The 19,530-nt window shown below is 48.6% G+C and overlaps 1 protein-coding gene across 1 annotated transcript; it reads left to right on the top strand.

The window, feature by feature from the left end:
- Nucleotides 1–15,701: 15,701 nt before the first annotated feature.
- LOC123160109 (probable receptor-like protein kinase At1g80640) lies at nucleotides 15,702–19,201 on the top strand. Its single transcript, XM_044577929.1, has 10 exons — nucleotides 15,702–16,203; nucleotides 16,829–16,990; nucleotides 17,086–17,336; nucleotides 17,439–17,571; nucleotides 17,675–17,738; nucleotides 17,857–17,953; nucleotides 18,057–18,159; nucleotides 18,276–18,394; nucleotides 18,580–18,669; nucleotides 18,761–19,201. Exons 1-10 carry the CDS (start codon nucleotides 16,011–16,013, stop codon nucleotides 18,920–18,922), a joined length of 1,374 nt encoding a protein of 457 aa, XP_044433864.1. The 5' UTR covers nucleotides 15,702–16,010; the 3' UTR covers nucleotides 18,923–19,201.
- The last annotated feature ends 329 nt before the right edge of the window (nucleotides 19,202–19,530 follow it).

Below are 19,530 nucleotides of genomic sequence, written 5' to 3'. Positions count from 1 at the left end.
GAAAAACGACTTCCCGTATATAATTCTTTACCTCCGGACCATTTCGGAACTCCTCGTGACGTCCGGGATCTCATCCGGGACTCCGAACAACTTTCGGTTTGCTACATACTAATATCTTTACAACCCTAGCGTCACCGAACCTTAAGTGTGTAGACCCTACGGGTTCGGGAGACATGTAGACATGACCGCGACAGCTCTCCGGTCAATAACCAACAGAGGGATCTGGATACCCATGTTGGCTCCCACATACTCCTCGATGATCTCATTGAATGAACCATGATGTCGAGGATTTAAGCAACCCCGTATACAATTCCCTTTGTCAATCGGTACGTTACTTGCCCGAGATTCGATCGTCGGTATCCCAATACCTTGTTCAATATCATTACCGGCAAGTCAGTTTACTCGTACCGTAATGCATGATCCCATGACTAGACACTTGGTCACTTTGAGCTCATTATGATGATGCATTACCGAGTGGGCCCAGAGATACCTCTCCGTCATACAGAGTGACAAATCCCAGTCTCGATCCGTGTCAACCCAACAGACACTTTCAGAGATACCTGTAGTGCACCTTTATAGTCACCCAGTTATGCTGTGACGTTTGGTACACCCAAAGCACTCCTACGGTATCCGGGAGTTACACGATCCCATGGTCTAAGGAAAAGATACTTGACATTGGAAAAAGCTCTAGCAAAACGAACTACACGATCTTGTGCTATGCTTAGGATTGGGTCTTGTCCATCACATCATTCTCCTAATGATGTGATCCCGTTATCAATGACATCCAATGTCCATAGTCAGGAAACCATGACTATCTGTTGATCAACGAGCTAGTCAACTAGAGGCTCACTAGGGACATATTGTGGTCTATGTATTCACACGTGTATTACGATTTCCGGATAATACAATTATAGCATGAATAAAAGACAATTATCATGAACAAGGAAATATAATAATAATCCTTTTATTATTGCCTCTAGGGCATATTTCCAACAGTCTCCCACTTGCACTAGAGTCAATAATCTAGTTACATTGTGATGAATCGAACACCCATAGAGTTCTGGTGTTGATCATGTTTTGCTCGCGGAAGAGGTTTAGTCAACGGATCTGCGACATTCAGATCCGTATGTACTTTGCAAATATCTATGTCTCCATCTTGAACATTTTCACGGATGGAGTTGAAACGACGCTTGATGTGCCTGGTCTTCTTGTGAAACCTGGGCTCCTTGGCAAGGGCAATAGCTCCAGTGTTGTCACAGAAGAGAGTGATTGGCCCCGACGCATTGGGTATGACTCCTAGGTCGGTGATGAACTCCTTCATCCATATTGCTTCATGTGCTGCCTCCGAGGCTGCCATGTACTCCGCTTCACATGTAGATCCCGCCACGACGCTCTGCTTGCAACTGCACCAGCTTACTGCTCCACGATTCAACATATACACGTATCCGGTTTGTGACTTAGAGTCATCCAGATCTGTGTCGAAGCTAGCGTCGACGTAACCCTTTACGACGAGCTCTTCGTCACCTCCATAAACGAGAAACATGTCCTTTGTCCTTTTCAGGTACTTCAGGATATTCTTGACCGCTGTCCAGTGTTCCTTGCCGGGATTACTTTGGTACCTTCCTACCAAACTTACGGCAAGGTTTACATCAGGTCTGGTACACAGCATGGCATACATAATAGATCCTATGGCTGAGGCATAGGGGATGACACTCATCTCTTCTTTATCTTTTGCCGTGGTCGGGCATTGAGCCGAGCTCAATCTCACACCTTGCAATACAGGCAAGAACCCTTTCTTGGACTGATCCATTTTGAACTTCTTCAATATCTTATCAAGGTATGTGCTTTGTGAAAGACCTATGAGGCGTCTCGATCTATCCCTATAGATCTTGATGCCTAATATGTAAGCAGCTTCTCCAAGGTCCTTCATTGAAAAACACTTATTCAAGTAGGCCTTAATGTTGTCCAAAAGTTCTATATCATTTCCCATCAAAAGTATGTCATCTACATATAATATGAGAAATGCTACAGAGCTCCCACTCACTTTCTTGTAAACGCAGGCTTCTCCATAAGTCTGCATAAACCCAAACGCTTTGATCATCTCATCAAAGCGAATGTTCCAACTCCGAGATGCTTGCACCAGCCCATAAATGGATCGCTGGAGCTTGCATACCTTGTTAGCATTCTTAGGATCGACAAAACCTTCCGGCTGCATCATATACAGTTCTTCCTTAAGATAGCCGTTAAGGAATGCCGTTTTGACGTCCATCTGCCATATCTCATAATCATAGTATGCGGCAATTGCTAACATGATTCGGACGGACTTCAGCTTCGCTACGGGAGAGAAAGTCTCATCGTAGTCAACCCCTTGAACTTGCCGATAACCCTTAGCGACAAGTCGAGCTTTATAGATGGTAATATTACCATCCGCGTCCGTCTTCTTCTTAAAGATCCATTTGTTTTCTATCGCTCGCCGATCATCGGGCAAGTCTGTCAAAGTCCATACTTTGTTTTCATACATGGATTCTATCTCGGATTGCATGGCTTCAAGCCATTTGTTGGAATCTGGGCCCGCCATCGCTTCTTCATAGTTCGAAGGTTCACCGTTGTCTAACAACATGATTTCCAGGACAGGGTTGCCATACCACTCTGGTGTGGAACGTGTCCTTGTGGACCTACGAAGTTCAGTAGCAACTTGATCCGAAGTACCTTGATCATCATCATTAATTTCCTCTCCAGTCGGTGTAGGCACCACAGGAACATTTTCCTGAGCTGCACTACTTTCCGGTTCAAGAGGTAGTACTTCATCGAGTTCTACTTTCCTCCCACTTACTCCTTTCGAGAGAAACTCTTTTTCCAGAAAGGATCCGTTCTTGGCAACAAAGATCTTGCCTTCGGATCTAAGGTAGAAGGTATACCCAATGGTTTCCTTAGGGTATCCTATGAAGACGCATTTTTCCGACTTGGGTTCGAGCTTTTCAGGTTGAAGTTTCTTGACATAAGCATCGCATCCCCAAACTTTTAGAAACGACAGCTTAGGTTTCTTCCCAAACCATAATTCATACGGTGTCGTCTCAACGGATTTAGACGGAGCCCTATTTAAAGTGAATGTAGCTGTCTCTAGAGCGTATCCCCAAAATGATAGCGGTAAATCGGTAAGAGACATCATAGATCGCACCATATCCAATAGAGTGCGATTACGACGTTCGGACACACCGTTACGCTGAGGTGTTCCAGGCGGCGTGAGTTGTGAAACGATTCCACATTTTCTTAAGTGCGTACCAAATTCGTGACTTAAATATTCTCCTCCACGATCTGATCGTAAGAATTTATCTTTCGGTCACGTTGATTCTCTACTTCATTCTGAAATTCCTTGAACTTTTCAAAGGTCTCAGACTTGTGTTTCATCAAGTAGACATACCCATATCTACTTAAGTCATCAGTGAGAGTGAGAACATAACGATATCCTCCGCGAGCCTCAACGCTCATTGGACCACACACATCAGTATGTATGATTTCCAATAAGTTGGTTGCTCGCTCCATTGTTCCGGAGAACGGAGTCTTGGTCATTTTGCCCATGAGGCATGGTTCGCATGTGTCAAATGATTCATAATCGAGAGACTCTAAAAGTCCATCAGCATGGAGCTTCTTCATGCGCTTGACACCAATGTGACCAAGGCGGCAGTGCCACAAGTATGTGGGACTATCGTTATCAACTTTACATCTTTTGGTATTCACACTATGAATATGTGTAACATTACGTTCGAGATTCATTAAGAATAAACCATTGACCATCGGGGCATGACCATAAAACATATCTCTCATATAAATAGAACAACCATTATTCTCGGATTTAAATGAGTAGCCATCTCGCATTAAACGAGATCCAGATACAATGTTCATGCTCAAACTTGGCACTAAATAACAATTATTGAGGTTTAAAACTAATCCCGTGGGTAAATGTAGAGGTAGCGTGCCGACGGCGATCACATCGACCTTGGAACCATTCCCGACGCGCATCGTCACCTCGTCCTTCGCCAGTCTCCGCTTATTCCGCAGCTCCTGCTGTGAGTTACAAATATGAGCAACGGCACCGGTATCAAATACCCAGGAGTTACTACGAGTACTGGTAAGGTACACATCAATTACATGTATATCACATATACCTTTAGTGTTGCCGGCCTTCTTGTCCGCTAAGTATTTGGGGCAGTTCCGCTTCCAGTGACCCTTCCCTTTGCAATAAAAGCACTCAGTCTCAGGCTTGGGTCCATTCTTTGACTTCTTCCCGGCAACTGGCTTACCGGGCGCGGCAACATCCTTGCCGTCCTTCTTGAAGTTCTTCTTACCCTTGCCCTTCTTGAACTTGGTGGTTTTATTGACCATCAACACTTGATGTTCTTTCTTGATTTCTACCTCTGCTGACTTCAGCATTGAAAATACTTCAGGAATAGTTTTCACCATCCCCTGCATATTGTAGTTCATCACAAAGCTCTTGTAGCTCGGTGGGAGCGACTGAAGGATTCTGTCAATGACCGCCTCGTCCGGGAGGTTAATGTCCAGCTGGGACAGGCGGTTGTGCAACCCAGACATTTTGAGTATGTGCTCACTGACAGAACTATTTTCCTCCATCTTACAACTATAGAACTTGTCGGAGACTTCATATCTCTCGACCCGGGCATGAGCTTGGAAAACCATTTTCAGCTCCTCGAACATCTCATATGCTCCGTGTTGCTCAAAACGCTTTTGGAGCCCCGGTTCTAAGCTGTAAAGCATGCCGCACTGAACGAGGGAGTAATCATCAGCACGTGACTGCCAAGCGTTCATAACGTCTTGGTTCTCTGGGATGGGTGCTTCACCTAGCGGTCCTTCTAGGACATATGCTTTCTTGGCAGCTATGAGGATGATCCTCAGGTTCCGGACCCAGTCCGTATAGTTGCTGCCATCATCTTTCAGCTTGGTTTTCTCTAGGAACGCGTTGAAGTTCATGTTGACATGAGCGTTGGCCATTTGATCTACAAGACATATTTTGCAAAGATTTTAGACTAAGTTCATGATAATTAAGTTCATCTAATCAAATTATTTAATGAACTCCCACTCAGATTTGACATCCCTCTAGTCATCTAAGTGTTACATGATCCGAGTCGACTAGGCCGTGTCCGATCATCACGTGAGACGGACTAGTCATCATCGGTGAACATCTCCATGTTGATCGTATCTTCCATACGACTCATGTTCGACCTTTCGGTCTCTGTGTTCCGAGGCCATGTCTGTACATGCTAGGCTCGTCAAGTTAACCTAAGTGTTTTTGCATGTGTAAAACTGTCTTACACCCGTTGTATGTGAACGTAGGAATCTATCACACCCGATCATCACGTGGTGCTTCGAAACGACGAACTTTAGCAACGGCGCACAGTTAGGGGGAACACTTTCTTGAAATTATTATGAGGGATCATCTTATTTACTACCGTCGTTCTAAGTAAACAAGATGCATAAACATAATAAACATCACATGCAATTATATAGTAGTGACATGATATGGCCAATATCATATAGCTCCTTTGATCTCCATCTTCGGGGCTCCATGATCATCTTCGTCACCGGCATGACACCATGATCTCCATCATCATGATCTCCATCATCGTGTCTCCATGAAGTTGCTCGCCAACTATTACTTCTACTACTATGGCTAACGGTTTAGCAATAAAGTAAAGTAATTACATGGCGTTAAATCATTGACACGCAGGTCATACAATAATTAAGACAACTCCTATGGCTCCTGCCGGTTGTCATACTCATCGACATGCAAGTCGTGATTCCTATTACAAGAACATGATCTCATACATCACAATATATCATTCATCATTCATCACAACTTTTGGCCATATCACATCACAAAGCAATTGCTGCAAAAACAAGTTAGACGTCCTCTAATTGTTGTTGCATCTTTTACGTGGCTGCAATAGGGTTCTAGCAAGAACGTTTTCTTACCTACGAATAACCACAACGTGATTTGTCAACTTCTATTTACCCTTCATAAGGACCCTTTTCATCGAATCCGCTCCAACTAAAGTGGGAGAGACAGACACCCGCTAGCCACCTTATGCAACTAGTGCATGTCAGTCGGTGGAACCTGTCTCACGTAAGCGTACGTGTAAGGTCGGTCCGGGCCGCTTCATCCCACAATACCGCTGAAGCAAAATAAGACTAGTAGTGGCAAGAAAGTTGACAACATCTACGCCCACAACAGATTTGTGTTCTACTCGTGCAATAGAGAACTACGCATAGACCTAGCTCATGATGCCACTGTTGGGGAACGTTGCATAAAATAAAAAATTCCTACGTTCACCAAGATCAATCTATGAGTTCATCTAGCAACGAGAGAGAGGAGTGCATCTACATACCCTTGTAGATCGCGAGCGGAAGCGTTCAAGACAACGGGGTTGAGGGAGTCGTACTCGTCGTGATCCAAATCACCGGAGATCCTAGCGCCGAACGGACGGCACCTCCGCGTTCAACACACGTACGGTCAGTGTGACGTCTCCTCCTTCTTGATCCAGCAAGGGGTAAGGAGTGGTTGATGAAGATCCAGCAGCACGACGGCGTGGTGGTGGATGCAGCAGGGTTCCGGCAGGGCTTCGCCAAGCAACTACGGGAGGAGGAGGTGTAGCAAGGGGGGTAGGGAGGTGCCAGATGTCAGGGTTCGGCTGCCCTACCACCCCCCTCTTTATATAGGGACCCCAGGGGGGGGCCTAGTAGATGGGATCTCCTAGGGGGGCGGCGGCCAAGGGGGAGACTTGCCCCCCAAGGCAAGTGGAGGCGCCCCCTCGCCTAGGGTTCCCAACCCTATGCGCAGAGGGGGGCCCAGCGGGGGCGCACCAGCCCACTAGGGGCTGGTTCCCCTCCCACTTCAGCCCATGGGGCCCTCCGGGATGGGTGGCCCCACCCGGTGGACCCCCGGGACCCTTCCGGTGGTCCCGGTACAATACCAGTAACCCCCGAAACTTTCCCAATGGCCGAAAAACGACTTCCCATATATAATTCTTTACCTCCGAACCATTCCGGAACTCCTCGTGACGTCCGAGATCTCATCCGGGACTCCGAACAACTTTCGGTTTGCTGCATACTAATATCTTTACAACCCTAGCGTCACCGAACCTTAAGTGTGTAGACCCTACGGGTTAGGGAGACATGTAGACATGACCAAGACGGCTCTCTGGTCAATAACCAACAGCGGGATCTGGATACCCATGTTGGCTCCCACATACTCCTCGATGATCTCATCGGATGAACCACGATGTCGAGCATTTAAGCAACCCCGTATACAATTCCCTTTGTCAATCGGTACGTTACTTGCCCGAGATTCGATCGTTGGTATCCCAATACCTCGTTCAATCTCGTTACCGGCAAGTCACTTTACTCGTACCGTAATGCATGATCCCGTGACCAGACACTTGGTCACTTTGAGCTCATTATGATGATGCATTACCGAGTGGGCCCAGAGATACCTCTCCGTCATACGGAGTGACAAATCCCAGTCTCGATCCGTGTCAACCCAACAGACACTTTCGGAGATACCTGTAGTGCACCTTTATAGTCACCCAGTTACGTTGTGACGTTTGGTACACCCAAAGCACTCCTACGGTATCCGGGAGTTACACGATCTCATGGTCTAAGGAAAAGATACTTGACATTGGAAAAGCTCTAGCAAACGAACTACACGATCTTGTGCTATGCTTAGGATTGGGTCTTGTCCATCACATCATTCTCCTAATGATGTGATCCCGTTATCAATGACATCCAATGTCCATAGTCAGGAAACCATGACTATCTGTTGATCAACGAGCTAGTCAACTAGAGGCTCACTAGGGACATATTTGTGGTCTATGTATTCACACATGTATTACGATTTTCGGATAATACAATTATAGCATGAATAAAAGACAATTATCATGAACAAGGAAATATAATAATAATCCTTTTATTATTGCCTCTAGGGCATATTTCCAATAGTTTTTATTTCATTGGGACCATACAGTCGGATCTGATGATATCCGGAATATGCATCTAAGAAAGATAAGCGCTCGCACCCCGCAGTCGAGTCAACAATCTGATCGATGTGAGGGAGAGGGAAGTGATCTTTCGGGCAGGCCCGATTGATATGCTTGAAATCAATGCACATACGAAGTGAATCATCCTTTTTGGGGACCATGACTACATTGGCTAGCCACTCGGAGTGGTAGATTTCACAGATGAACTCTGCCGCCAATAGCCGAGCCACTTCTTCGCTAACTGCCTTTCTCTTCTGGGCGGTGGACCGCTGAAGGTGCTCCTTGATGGGTTTTACCTTGGGGTCGACATGCAAATGGTTCTCAGTCAGTCCCCTGGGTACACCTGGCATGTCAGAGGAAGATGTCCCAGTTCTCACGGAGGAACTGGATGAGCGCTTCTTCCTATTTGCTGTCGAGTGTTTTTGAAATATGAGTCAGTGCAGCACTGGGATCGGTCGGGTGAATGTGGATCGGCTTCGTTTCACCAGTCGACTGAAATGCTGAGTCTGTAGCGGGCTTCTTGGCTCGGAGCAAATCACTCGGATCTGCACTCTTCTTTTACTCTTGAAATTCGACCGCTGCCATCTGAGCGTCAGCGATTTTGGAACCTTTCTGGAAGCATTCCTCTGCCTTCTGCCGATTACCAGTAACTGTGATCACACCTTTGGGGCCAGGCATTTTCAGCTTGAGATGCACAAAACATGGTCAAGCCATAAAGCGGGCGTAGGCTGGCCTACCCAGGATGGCATGATAGGCACTCTGGAAATCCACGACCTGAAATGTCAACTTCTCCTTATGGTAATGCTTGGAATCACCGAAAACCACGTCGAGGGCGATCTAGCTGAGTGATTCGGCTTTCTTCTCAGGGATAACTCCATGAAAACTTCACTCTCGCTAAGTTTGGACATCGGAATGCCCATCCCCTTCAAGGATTCAGCGTAAAGGATGTTCAGACCACTGCCACCATCCATCAGTACTTTGGTCAGTCGAGTGCCCCCAACCACAGGGTCGACCACCAGTGCTTGCCTCCCAGGGATGGCCACACGAGCAGGATGGTCAGACTGGTCGAACGTGATGGTTGTCTGAGACCATCTCAGGTAGGTGGTCATTGCCGCAGGAGCGACCATATTCACTTCGCTGTTGATGACCTTCAATCGACTCTTGCTTTTAACATCAGCAAAAATCATCAAAGTGGAATTGACTTTGGGATAACCGTCGTCTTCCTCTTCATCTTCGTCTTTGTCCGACTCTTTCTCCTTCTGATTGGGATGTTTCTCTCGGAATTGCTAGATCAGGAGTCGACACTGTCGAGTTGTATGTTTCGGGTAAATCAGATTACCTTCTTCATCTTTCTTCGTGTGGATGTGACATGGAAAATCCAGCACGACATTCCCTGCTTGATCCTTTACCTTCTTAGGGGGCTAGGGCCCCTTAGGTTTTCCCTTAAACTTTCCTTGATTCACTGCCGCAATCTCTCTAGGTGCCGCTGGCTTGGCCTTACGCTTCTGTTTCCGACTGGAGTTACCTCCACCGGCCTCTTGGCCGACTGGTTTGCTCTTCCCACTATAGAGTCGATCCTCTTCTTCTCTGTTAGCGTACCGGGTGGCTATCTCCATCATTCGAGTCAGAGTCATATCCCCAGTTCGACCAAATTTCAAGACCAACTCCCTGTATTTGATGCCTTCCTTGAAAGCACATACAACTTAATGCTCTGATACATTCTCAACGGTGTGATGTAAGGTGGTCCATCTCTGGATGAACTCCCTCAAAGTATCATTCGGCTTCTGCACACAATGCTGCAACTCGGGCAATCCTGCTGGTCGCTTGCACGTGCCCTCAAAAGTTCTCACGAACACTCGAGATAGCTCCTCCCAACTGTGAATACTGCCCGGAGTCAACTGAGTCAGCCACGCTCGGGCCGACCCTTCCAACATAAGAGGGAGATGCTTCATCGCTATCTCATCGTTATCACCTCCAATCTGAACAGCCACTTGGTAATCTTCAAGCCAAGTTTCAGGCTTGGGTTCACTAGTGAACTTACTGACCCCGGACGCCAACCTGAAGTTGGGAGGTATCACTGCTGCCCTGATGGCCCTGCTAAAACACTCAGGACCAGAAACATGCACTCGGCTGCCACTTGGACGATCTCTGCTAGGGTCTTCTCTGTGTGCTCTGTTCCGGTCGACCAGGCCTTGAACGAGGATAGACCTCGCGTCGAAGCCCTGTTCCCTTTGGTCGACTGAAGCCCTGCGCTCACCACTGTGACGGCGCTTGTCATCGTTCCGCCGAGGCACATACGACGCACTCCTCGGGGGAGGCATGGGTCCTCGACGGTGATTGTCACAGTCGAGTGGACATACTGCCCACGGCCTTCATGCCGCAGAGGCGATCTTGGGCTGTGAGCCGACTGAACCATGTCCGCTGCAACGGATCTGCTGTGAATCCTATTCCGTGACTGAGATACTGCTGTATTTTGCTCTCCTGCTGCCCTGAGCAGGGCCCGGATCTGCATCAACCCTTTGCCAGCTTCCGACTGGGAAGGTTGGATTGACTCTGCTATTCAGGCCGCAACTGTGAGATTCTGAATTGGAGTGCGGTATACCTTAGGTGGAGGCGGAAAAAGCTGTCGTCGACTGGACTCATGGATCCGCTCCTGAGCGCGCTCGTCAAGGGTCCGCTGAAGGTTATCCAGTCGAGTGTGCTCAGCCAAATTAGACAAGAGCACCTCCTCCAAGGCTCGAGCCTCGGGGGTTTCTCCAACAATGGGCGTGTGGAGTGCATCCATGTTGCGGCGACGAATTTCTTCCCTCTGCTACGAAGAGAGGGGCTTGGGTCGGTATTCCTCATGGATGCGCGACGGATCACCGCCTCCGTCTCCTCCGCCCTCGCGACAGAAACCGGGCGGGCTGTGAGGCCCATCGACCATCAAGACCTCAGTCGCAGGATTGCTGCTATCGCACTCGGATGCGGTCTCCGCGGAGCCAGTCGACAGATCAAACAGGCCATGGAGAGTTTCGTCGGGCTCGATTGCCGCAACTTGATGGGTGGTCGAATGCCGAGCCACCACGTGTTTTACCCACCGCTGAAGCCGCGATCGACCGGATCGCTTGCGTCGGCGAACAACGGGGAGGGAAAACACCATCGGAGCCGACTGATACTGAGTCGACGGCTGCCGGAGAAGGACGCCGTGAACGCACGCACGGAAGTGCGTCGCCCCTCGGACGGGGAGCGCCTCAGTGTCCAGGGGAGCTTCCTGAAGCCACGCGGAGTCATCGGCGACGAAAACGAGCGCGCTGAGACGGATCTCGTGGCCCTCAGCCAATTTGCCGCCGGAAACCATGATGATGATGATCGGTAAAACTTGCAACTTCACCAACAAGTCGCTAAGACACCTGCCCCATGGTGGGCGCCTACTGTTGTGGTACTAAGACTGACAATAGAAAGGGGGTAGGTATGGAGAGGCAAGATCTTAGCTATGGTGAAGGTGTACACACGAGGTTTACGAGTTCAGGCCCTTCTCGGAGGAACTAATAGCCCTACGTCTCGGTGCCCGGAGGCGGTCGATTAGATTATGAATGTTGGATTACAGGGGGTGCGAACCCTTGTCCCAGAGGAGGGGGACGGCTTATATAGAGTGCGCCAGGACCCCCGCCCTCCTCCATTACAAGGGGCTTAATGTACATAAAGTAAGGGGCATTACTGGTAACACCAGTCTTAAGTATTCTTAATGCTCATAAAGACTAAGGAGTGACCGTCCGGCCGTTGTGTGCTCTTTCGACTCCTGGTCTTCGATACAGTCGAGTGACTCACCATATAATCGAGTGACGGTAGGGGGTAACCGTCGAGTGGATTGTACTCGACGTACTCGACTGGTGTTCTCCTGCTGACTCTTGGTCTTTTTATCTTCTAGGGTAGTGACCTTGGGTAGGACGTATAGGTCAGGCCTATGACCCTACCCCAGGTCTGTATCCTCATCAATTCCCTAATCCCTCTTTCATGTTGCAAGTCTGCTTCAGCTAGCTGCCCCCTTGTTTCTGATTCTTTTTGTGGTTTCTTTCTTCAGTGTTTTTGTTGCAGTATACTAGCACTTGAGAGGTATGGTTGTTTTTAGTAATTTATCCAAATCTATTTAGTGCATCTCCAAAGCAGATTCTCAAACCGCTTGCAAGCATCTGGACTGCATGGTCCGAACATGTTGTGTCATCTAATGCAGGCCTGTATCAATCCGCTGAGCAGTCCATACATACTTTTTCCCACAAATTCGAGACACGCATGTGGGCTTCGTGGGAGTCCGGAAAACAGCCACGTAGAACCCCGACACCCTCGCCCCACCCAAAAACACTCTCTCCTTCCGTTCATGGGCTACCTTTGTCAACACCATCTCTACCCCAATTGGCCAGAAAAAGTCTCACTTTACCCAAAAACAAGAGGCAACTAGAGAAGGATGTTGAGAGGGAATTTGGAGTTCCGTGGCACGTTTCACAGTTGTTCATGGACTTTCTAAACAATGGGATCCGGAGACCTTGTGGGAGGTGATGACCTGTTGTGTGATCATGCACAACATGACCATGAAGGATGATGGTGAGGATGCTCTCGCGACTCTTGAATTTGAGAACATGGATGATCCTTTTTAACTTCCGGACTAGAATCTAACCGCAGTTGAAGAGTGTGTTCAAATGCATCAACAAATTTGGCATCGAGCAACTCACGAGCAATTGAAGGAAATTTTGATTGAGCATCTATGGACGGTTAAAGGGGACAACTAGTGTTGAAGTGTAATATTTGAACTTTTTAAAAGTGGAACTACTACTGTATTTGGCCCTCCCACTGTCCGGGGACAGATGCCGGAGCAAATTTGCGGGTCAGTGTTGGAGATGCCCTAATCCCTCTTTCAAGTTGCAAGTCTGCTTCAGCTAGCTTCCCCCTTGTTTTTGCTTCTTTTCGTGGTTTCTTTCTTCAGTGTTTTTGTTGCAGTATACTAGCACTTGAGAGGTATGGTTGTTTTTAGTAATTTATCCAAATCTATTTAGGGCATCTCCAAAGCACATTCTCAAACCGCCCGCAAGCATCTGGACTGCGCGGTTCAAATATATTGTGTCATCTAACGTAGGCATGTATCAATCCGCTGAGCGGTCCAGACATACTTTTTCCCACAAACCCGAGAAAAGCATGTGGGCTTCGTGGGAGTCCGGACAACGGCCACATAGGACCCCGACACCCTCGCCCCACCAAAAACCACTCAACCCGTGCCTCCATCCTCCCATTTTCTCTCCTTCCGTTCATGGGATACCTTTGTCAACAACATCTCTACCCCAATTGGCCAGAAAAATTCTCGCTTTACCCAAAAACAAGAGGCAACTAGAAAAGGATGTTGAGAGGGCATTTGAAGTTCTGTGGCACGTTTTGCAGTTGTTCATGGACCTGCTAAACAATGGGATCCGTAGACCTTGTGGGAGGTGATGACCTGTTGTGTCATCATGCACAACATGATCATGAAGGATGAGGGTGACGATGTTGCCGCGACTCTTGAATTTGAGAACATGGATGATCCTTTTTAACTTCCAGACCAGAATCTGACCGCATTTGAAGAGTGTGTTCAAATACATTAACAAATTTGGCATCGAGCAACTCACGAGCAATTGAAGGAAATTCTGATTGAGCGTCTATGGACGGTTAAAGGGGAAAACTAGTGTTGTAGTGTAACATTTGAACTTTTTTAAAGTGGAACTACTATTGTATTTGGACATTTGAACTTTTCTAGACTATATATGCGGCTATTTGAGCGTGCAGACTTAAAAAATGGAGTCGAATGTATGCAGATAGCGTTGGATTGTCAGCTTGCGCATCCGTGTTAGCGGACCGGTCCCTCCTGTCCGCGGATGAGTGCGGGAGGAAATTTGCGGGTTAGCGTTGGAGATGCCCTTATGAGATGATACGACAGTAGTGTTGGAGCTGCCCTAACGTACGAACTTTGGTGTTTGGACTTTTTTATCATTCAACATTGTGCCATAAACGTTCACGGACACGTCCGCGTATTCGAATTTACATAAACTGGCACCAACGAGGGAGGTTTGCTGGTGTCGGACCTCCGCCATGTAGGACTCCGACACCCTCGGCTCATCCAAAACCCAATCGGAGCCGGTACATTTGGATCATTCCATATTCGTTCCGCGCCAAACTCATGCTTTCACACGCTCTTCGCTCTGAGCATCACCCTCCACTCCACTTCCAACCCTTTCATCGACCACCGCCACATGGGCTCGGTCGTGATGTCCGAGTTGCTGCCGAAGCTGGAGGTGGTGGCCACCCACAACATCAACTTGGTGACAAGCAACTTGTACCGCCACACACAGATGAGCAGGGAGGTACCAAATGTGGAGGCCTGTGATGCGCCACCTCTTAAGGCAAAGAAGGCTAGTACGCAGGGGGCGGGGTCATTGCACTCGCCGCCCTATCGGGGCAGCTGGAACCGTCGTACTACTATGCTGCCAAGAAGCTTGTTCATCAACAACATTCCTCGGGCACATACGCCCCACACATCCCATGGAGCGTCGACCTCAACACGCCCATCATTTTCGATGACTCACCATCGCTGCAGCTTGTCCAGTAACGAACATCGGGGGTGGATCAACTAACGGGCAGCTCTCTGTTTGCGAGTTTGTCTCATGACAACGGCTGACGACGGGGAGATGTTGGACATCATCCACGAGGAAGGCGGCTTGGAGGACGGACAAGTGGATGACTCTCAGCCGGAGCTGCGCACGCAACCAACCCTTTTGGTTCTGATTGCATGTGTTTGGAACTATTATAAATTGTTATTGATCAACAAATGCATCTCAAAATGGAGGAGGCTTATCTCGAAACAGGCTTTCGTCCCGCTTTATAAATAAAGCAACCAATCAATCCACACACCAAGTAGCAACATACAGATAAAAATAGTCAGCTCAGGCCACAACACAAGCAAGCCCAAACAAAACATACGAGAAAGGCATTAAAAAAAGACCACCAAGTGCTCACCACATCAAGGGGCGCCGGAGAAGCTAGTCAACGGGCCGAGGCCTGAAGTGCCTCCAGCATCCGCCCCAGGCGCACCTGGCCCATTCTCTAGCCATCGGGTGCCAGCGCTGCAAGAACACAAGAAATTGAAGAAATAGTCAGAGACCCGTGATCACCATCTTACCTGGAGGCCGGGCCGACATTTGGTGCATGCGGTTAGACGGCCGGCTCTCGTGTCCGTGCATGTGGATGCGTCCGCGGACGTTTAGTGTGTCCGATTTAGGATGCGTCGGAGATGTCCTCACCGACGGCTTGGGTAAAATTCGTTTCGTGAGTATAAAGAGCTCGTGGGGGAAATTATTCGAAATGAGCCTTCCGAGGAGACGAGATATTTGTACGCACCTCAGGAACGGGTCTTGTTCGTTTCACCTTCGATGCCGGCCGCCATGGCGCCCGCCTGACACGTCCAAACAAACGCACGCCTCCAACGGCAACAAAGAAGAAGGGTCCAAACCACGGCAGGGGTTTGCAGTTGGAGCAACATCAGAAGCGGCCAAGGGAGGGCGCTCGCAACGCAACAAGGAATTCCTCTGTCATCTCTAAGTACTCAATCGCCATTGATAAAATCCTCACGTGTACTGCAGCCTCACATGATCACCTCTATCCCTTGGGTAAACTGCCGCCCGCCCGTGATCCCTCTGCCTCTGCCGCATGGCCCCCGCGCGGCCGGTCCACCAGTGTCCTCTTTCTCCTCTGCCCCGTGCGTGTCACCCCGGCGAGGATGAGTGCTGCTAGTTTATAGCTTTTGACTCCTCCGTCCGCTTTTCCTCTCTTTTCTTCCGGCTTCGGGTTCCCTCACTCCCATGCCGCCAGCTTTCTTGTGCTCTCCTCCCCCCACTAGGATTTCCAGAGAGAGGGAGAGCAGAGGATAGAGATCGAGAGGTCAGGGGATAGGCGGGTTGGCGGATGGAGATGCCGGCGGCGCCGCATCCATTGCCGCTCATGTGCCTCTTCTTGCTGCTGCTGCTGCTGCGCTCGTGCTCGCTGGCCAGCGGGAGGGCCGCGGTCTCTTCCCCGGCGCCGGCGTCGTTGGCCGCCGCCGCCAATGGGACCGCATCCTCTTCTTCCTCTCCGGTGGTTCTGGCGCCTCCCCCCATCGGTACGTGCGCGGCCGCCGCCGAGGGACCATGATTCAGGGCCTGCATTTCTCCTTTCTTCTTCTGAATTCCTCTGCGTGTGTGTGTGTGTGTGTGTGTGTTCTTGCTTTTCTCTATCCGAACTTCGGAACGTCTAGCAAGTTCAGAGTTTTTTCCTCTGCGAATTTATTTTGGATCGGAGCTGTTCTGCATATCTCGGATCTTTGTGATTTCATTCTCGCAAATAGCAACGAATTACGATGCGTTTGTTAGTTTTCTACTAGTAGATGGGGAATTTTTTTCCTTCCCTCCTTTTATTCGACTTCTGCGGCCAAAAACTGCCTTTTGGGATCTCACATTCCGTTCAAATTTCCAGGGGAGCAGAACCTGCTCTCCCTTTAACGTCACTGCGGAAATTCTGGATCGAGTTTAATGCCATTAAACCGCTTGTTCCGTTAGAATCCACTGCATCCCCCAAAATTCAAATCTCTCTTCAGGTTCAGGTAAGGGCCAGTGGTTCCAAAGATTTTTGATGTAACCCCACAATAAAAAGCTCGACTGTTCATCATCTTCTCGAGTTGGTAGATAGATTGAGCTTCTTGAAAGAATTGCCCAGGCGCCCAATTCCAACTCCTCTATGTGTTGCAGTGATCACGGTGGAGAGGCACCACCACTACCACCGGGAGCTGGTCATCGCCACCGTGCTCGCCTCCGTCGCCACCATCATGATCTTCCTCACCACCTTCTACGCCTGGACCATGTGGCGCCGGTCTCGCCAGATCCCCAACGGCAAGGCCGCCCGGAGACCAGGTCCTGCCTCATCTGCCTCACCCTCAATTGGTTTTTCAGCTCATAATTGTGCTTGCTTGAGATTGAGCCAGACCATCTACCTACACATTGTTCAGACACCACAACAAAGGGGATCACGCTGGTGCCCATCCTGAGCAAGTTCAACACGGTGAAGATGAGCAAGAAGGGGCTGGTGGCCATGATCGAGTACCCGTCGCTGGAGGCGGCGACGGGCAAGTTCAGCGAGAGCAACGTGCTCGGCGTCGGCGGCTTCGGCTGCGTCTACAAGGCGGCCTTCGACGGCGGCGCCACCGCGGCCGTGAAGCGGCTCGAAGGCGGCGGGCCGGACTGCGAGAAGGAATTCGAGGTGAATGTTGCCTCCTTGTTACCACTGTCCATTGCCTCCACAAGTGCTAGTGGTGGGTTCATGCTGTGAAACTAAAATGCTTGTGCTGTGGTTGTTGGGCAGAATGAGCTGGACTTGCTTGGCAGGATCAGGCACCCCAACATAGTGTCCCTCCTGGGCTTCTGCGTCCATGGTGGCAATCACTACATTGTTTATGAGCTCATGGAGAAGGGATCATTGGAGACACAACTGCATGGTGTGTGTGTATGGCCTTTTCCATGATTGGCCCTGCCCACTTATTGGCTGCAGCTCTTTCTTGAGATCTTCCTGATTGGGAGCTTTTGATGCATTGTCTTCAGGGCCTTCACATGGATCGGCTATGAGCTGGCACGTCCGGATGAAGATCGCGCTCGACACGGCCAGGTTCTTATCATCTTATAATCACATCACTTTACTTCGCACCGAGCCCGAGCGATGATTTTTTCAATTCATGTGCCGATGACTGTCTGTTTGTATAATATGGTAAATTGAAACTGGGCAGGGGATTAGAGTATCTTCATGAGCACTGCAATCCACCAGTCATCCATAGGGATCTGAAATCGTCTAATATACTCTTGGATTCAGACTTCAATGCTAAGGTACACTGCTTCAACTTTTCATTAAGGTCAACTTATTTTTTTACTTGTTCACTGCAGGTAACCTTGTTGGAATGCACCTTTTTTTAACTTATCGATCGCACAGATTGCAGATTTTGGCCTTGCAGTGACAAGTGGGAATCTTGACAAGGGGAACCTGAAGATCTCTGGGACCTTGGGATATGTAGCTCCCGAGTACTTATTAGATGGTGCGGCATTCCTTTTGTGCTAAAATTTTACTTCTATTTGTGTTACGAAATTTAAGCTCTGAACCGCAAAATTCTCCTTTCACCATGTAACTATTTAGCGGCCGTGTCAATTTCAGGGAAGTTGACCGAGAAGAGCGACGTCTACGCGTTTGGAGTTGTTCTTCTAGAGCTCTTGATGGGGAGGAAGCCTGTTGAGAAGATGTCACCATCTCAGTGCCAATCAATTGTGTCATGGGTAATCTGCATTTCTTGCTCTCAACTTACCAGGGCATCGAGTAATCTAGTTGGATTTCACAATTTGATTAACAACCTCCGGAAGTAACTAGCTCTCTTTCAGTGTTCATATTTTTGTCGCAATAGAGCATTCTTCGAATTTATCTGTACAGTAATATCATTTGACATGTTCAAAACCACACGCAGGCCATGCCTCAGCTAACCGACAGATCGAAGCTACCCAACATCATCGACCCAGTGATCAAGGACACAATGGACCCAAAGCACTTATACCAAGTACCCATCATGAACAAACTGCCATTATTCTCCAATGTAGACACATTTATCTTTCCAACTATTTAGTCTGTTGTTCTCTATGCCTGTGCAGGTTGCGGCGGTGGCCGTTCTATGCGTGCAGCCCGAACCGAGTTACAGACCGCTGATAACAGACGTTCTCCACTCCCTTGTTCCTCTGGTACCCGCGGATCTCGGGGGAACGCTCAGAGTTACAGAGCCACATTCTCCACACCAAATGTACCATCCCTCTTGAGAAGTGATCCTACAAGTTTCGTCGAAACGGGGAAAGCGAATTATACGGTCCAGCGTAGATTGCTGTTTATTTTGTAACTTATATCTCACCTGTCCCTGCTGCTTATCTGAGGATGGGTGAGAGCTCCAACCTGCTGCCTGCTTTTGCTGGTTGGGCAGAGAGAATTCTGCTTTGGAGAGAGTTGTCTCACATATGTCTTTTCATGTACAAAGAAACGAAAGCGTTTTTCTTTTCTGCTCTGTGGATCTGGTCACTGCTGTGCAGATCCGAAATTTTTCACACACTGTTGTCCCAATTGCGTTTGAGAGAGCTGTGATTTGGACTCCACACAGGCCTCAACAGTTCTGTTTACTGCATAGGAAATCTGATTATCGATTTTCCGACAGCGATCGCAACGCTTCCTCCCAAAAAACATAAATGTAATGCGGCAGGTGCACATGTTCATATTAGGCAGGGGAAATAATATTAATAATAATAATGATCACATGGTTGCATTATCTTAAATTAACTGAACATGAGCAGATGGATCAAGCAGCCATGTATAATTTCACAAGGAGCATGTCCATACATGTTTTGAGCATGGATGCCATAAGTGGCAGTGACATGGA

The sequence above is a fragment of the Triticum aestivum genome, chromosome 7B, assembly GCF_018294505.1.
Source record: "Triticum aestivum cultivar Chinese Spring chromosome 7B, IWGSC CS RefSeq v2.1, whole genome shotgun sequence".
Taxonomy (NCBI): domain Eukaryota; kingdom Viridiplantae; phylum Streptophyta; class Magnoliopsida; order Poales; family Poaceae; genus Triticum; species Triticum aestivum.
The sequence above is the reverse complement of the archived record's forward strand: the minus strand, read 5'-3'. Positions and strand labels throughout refer to the sequence as shown.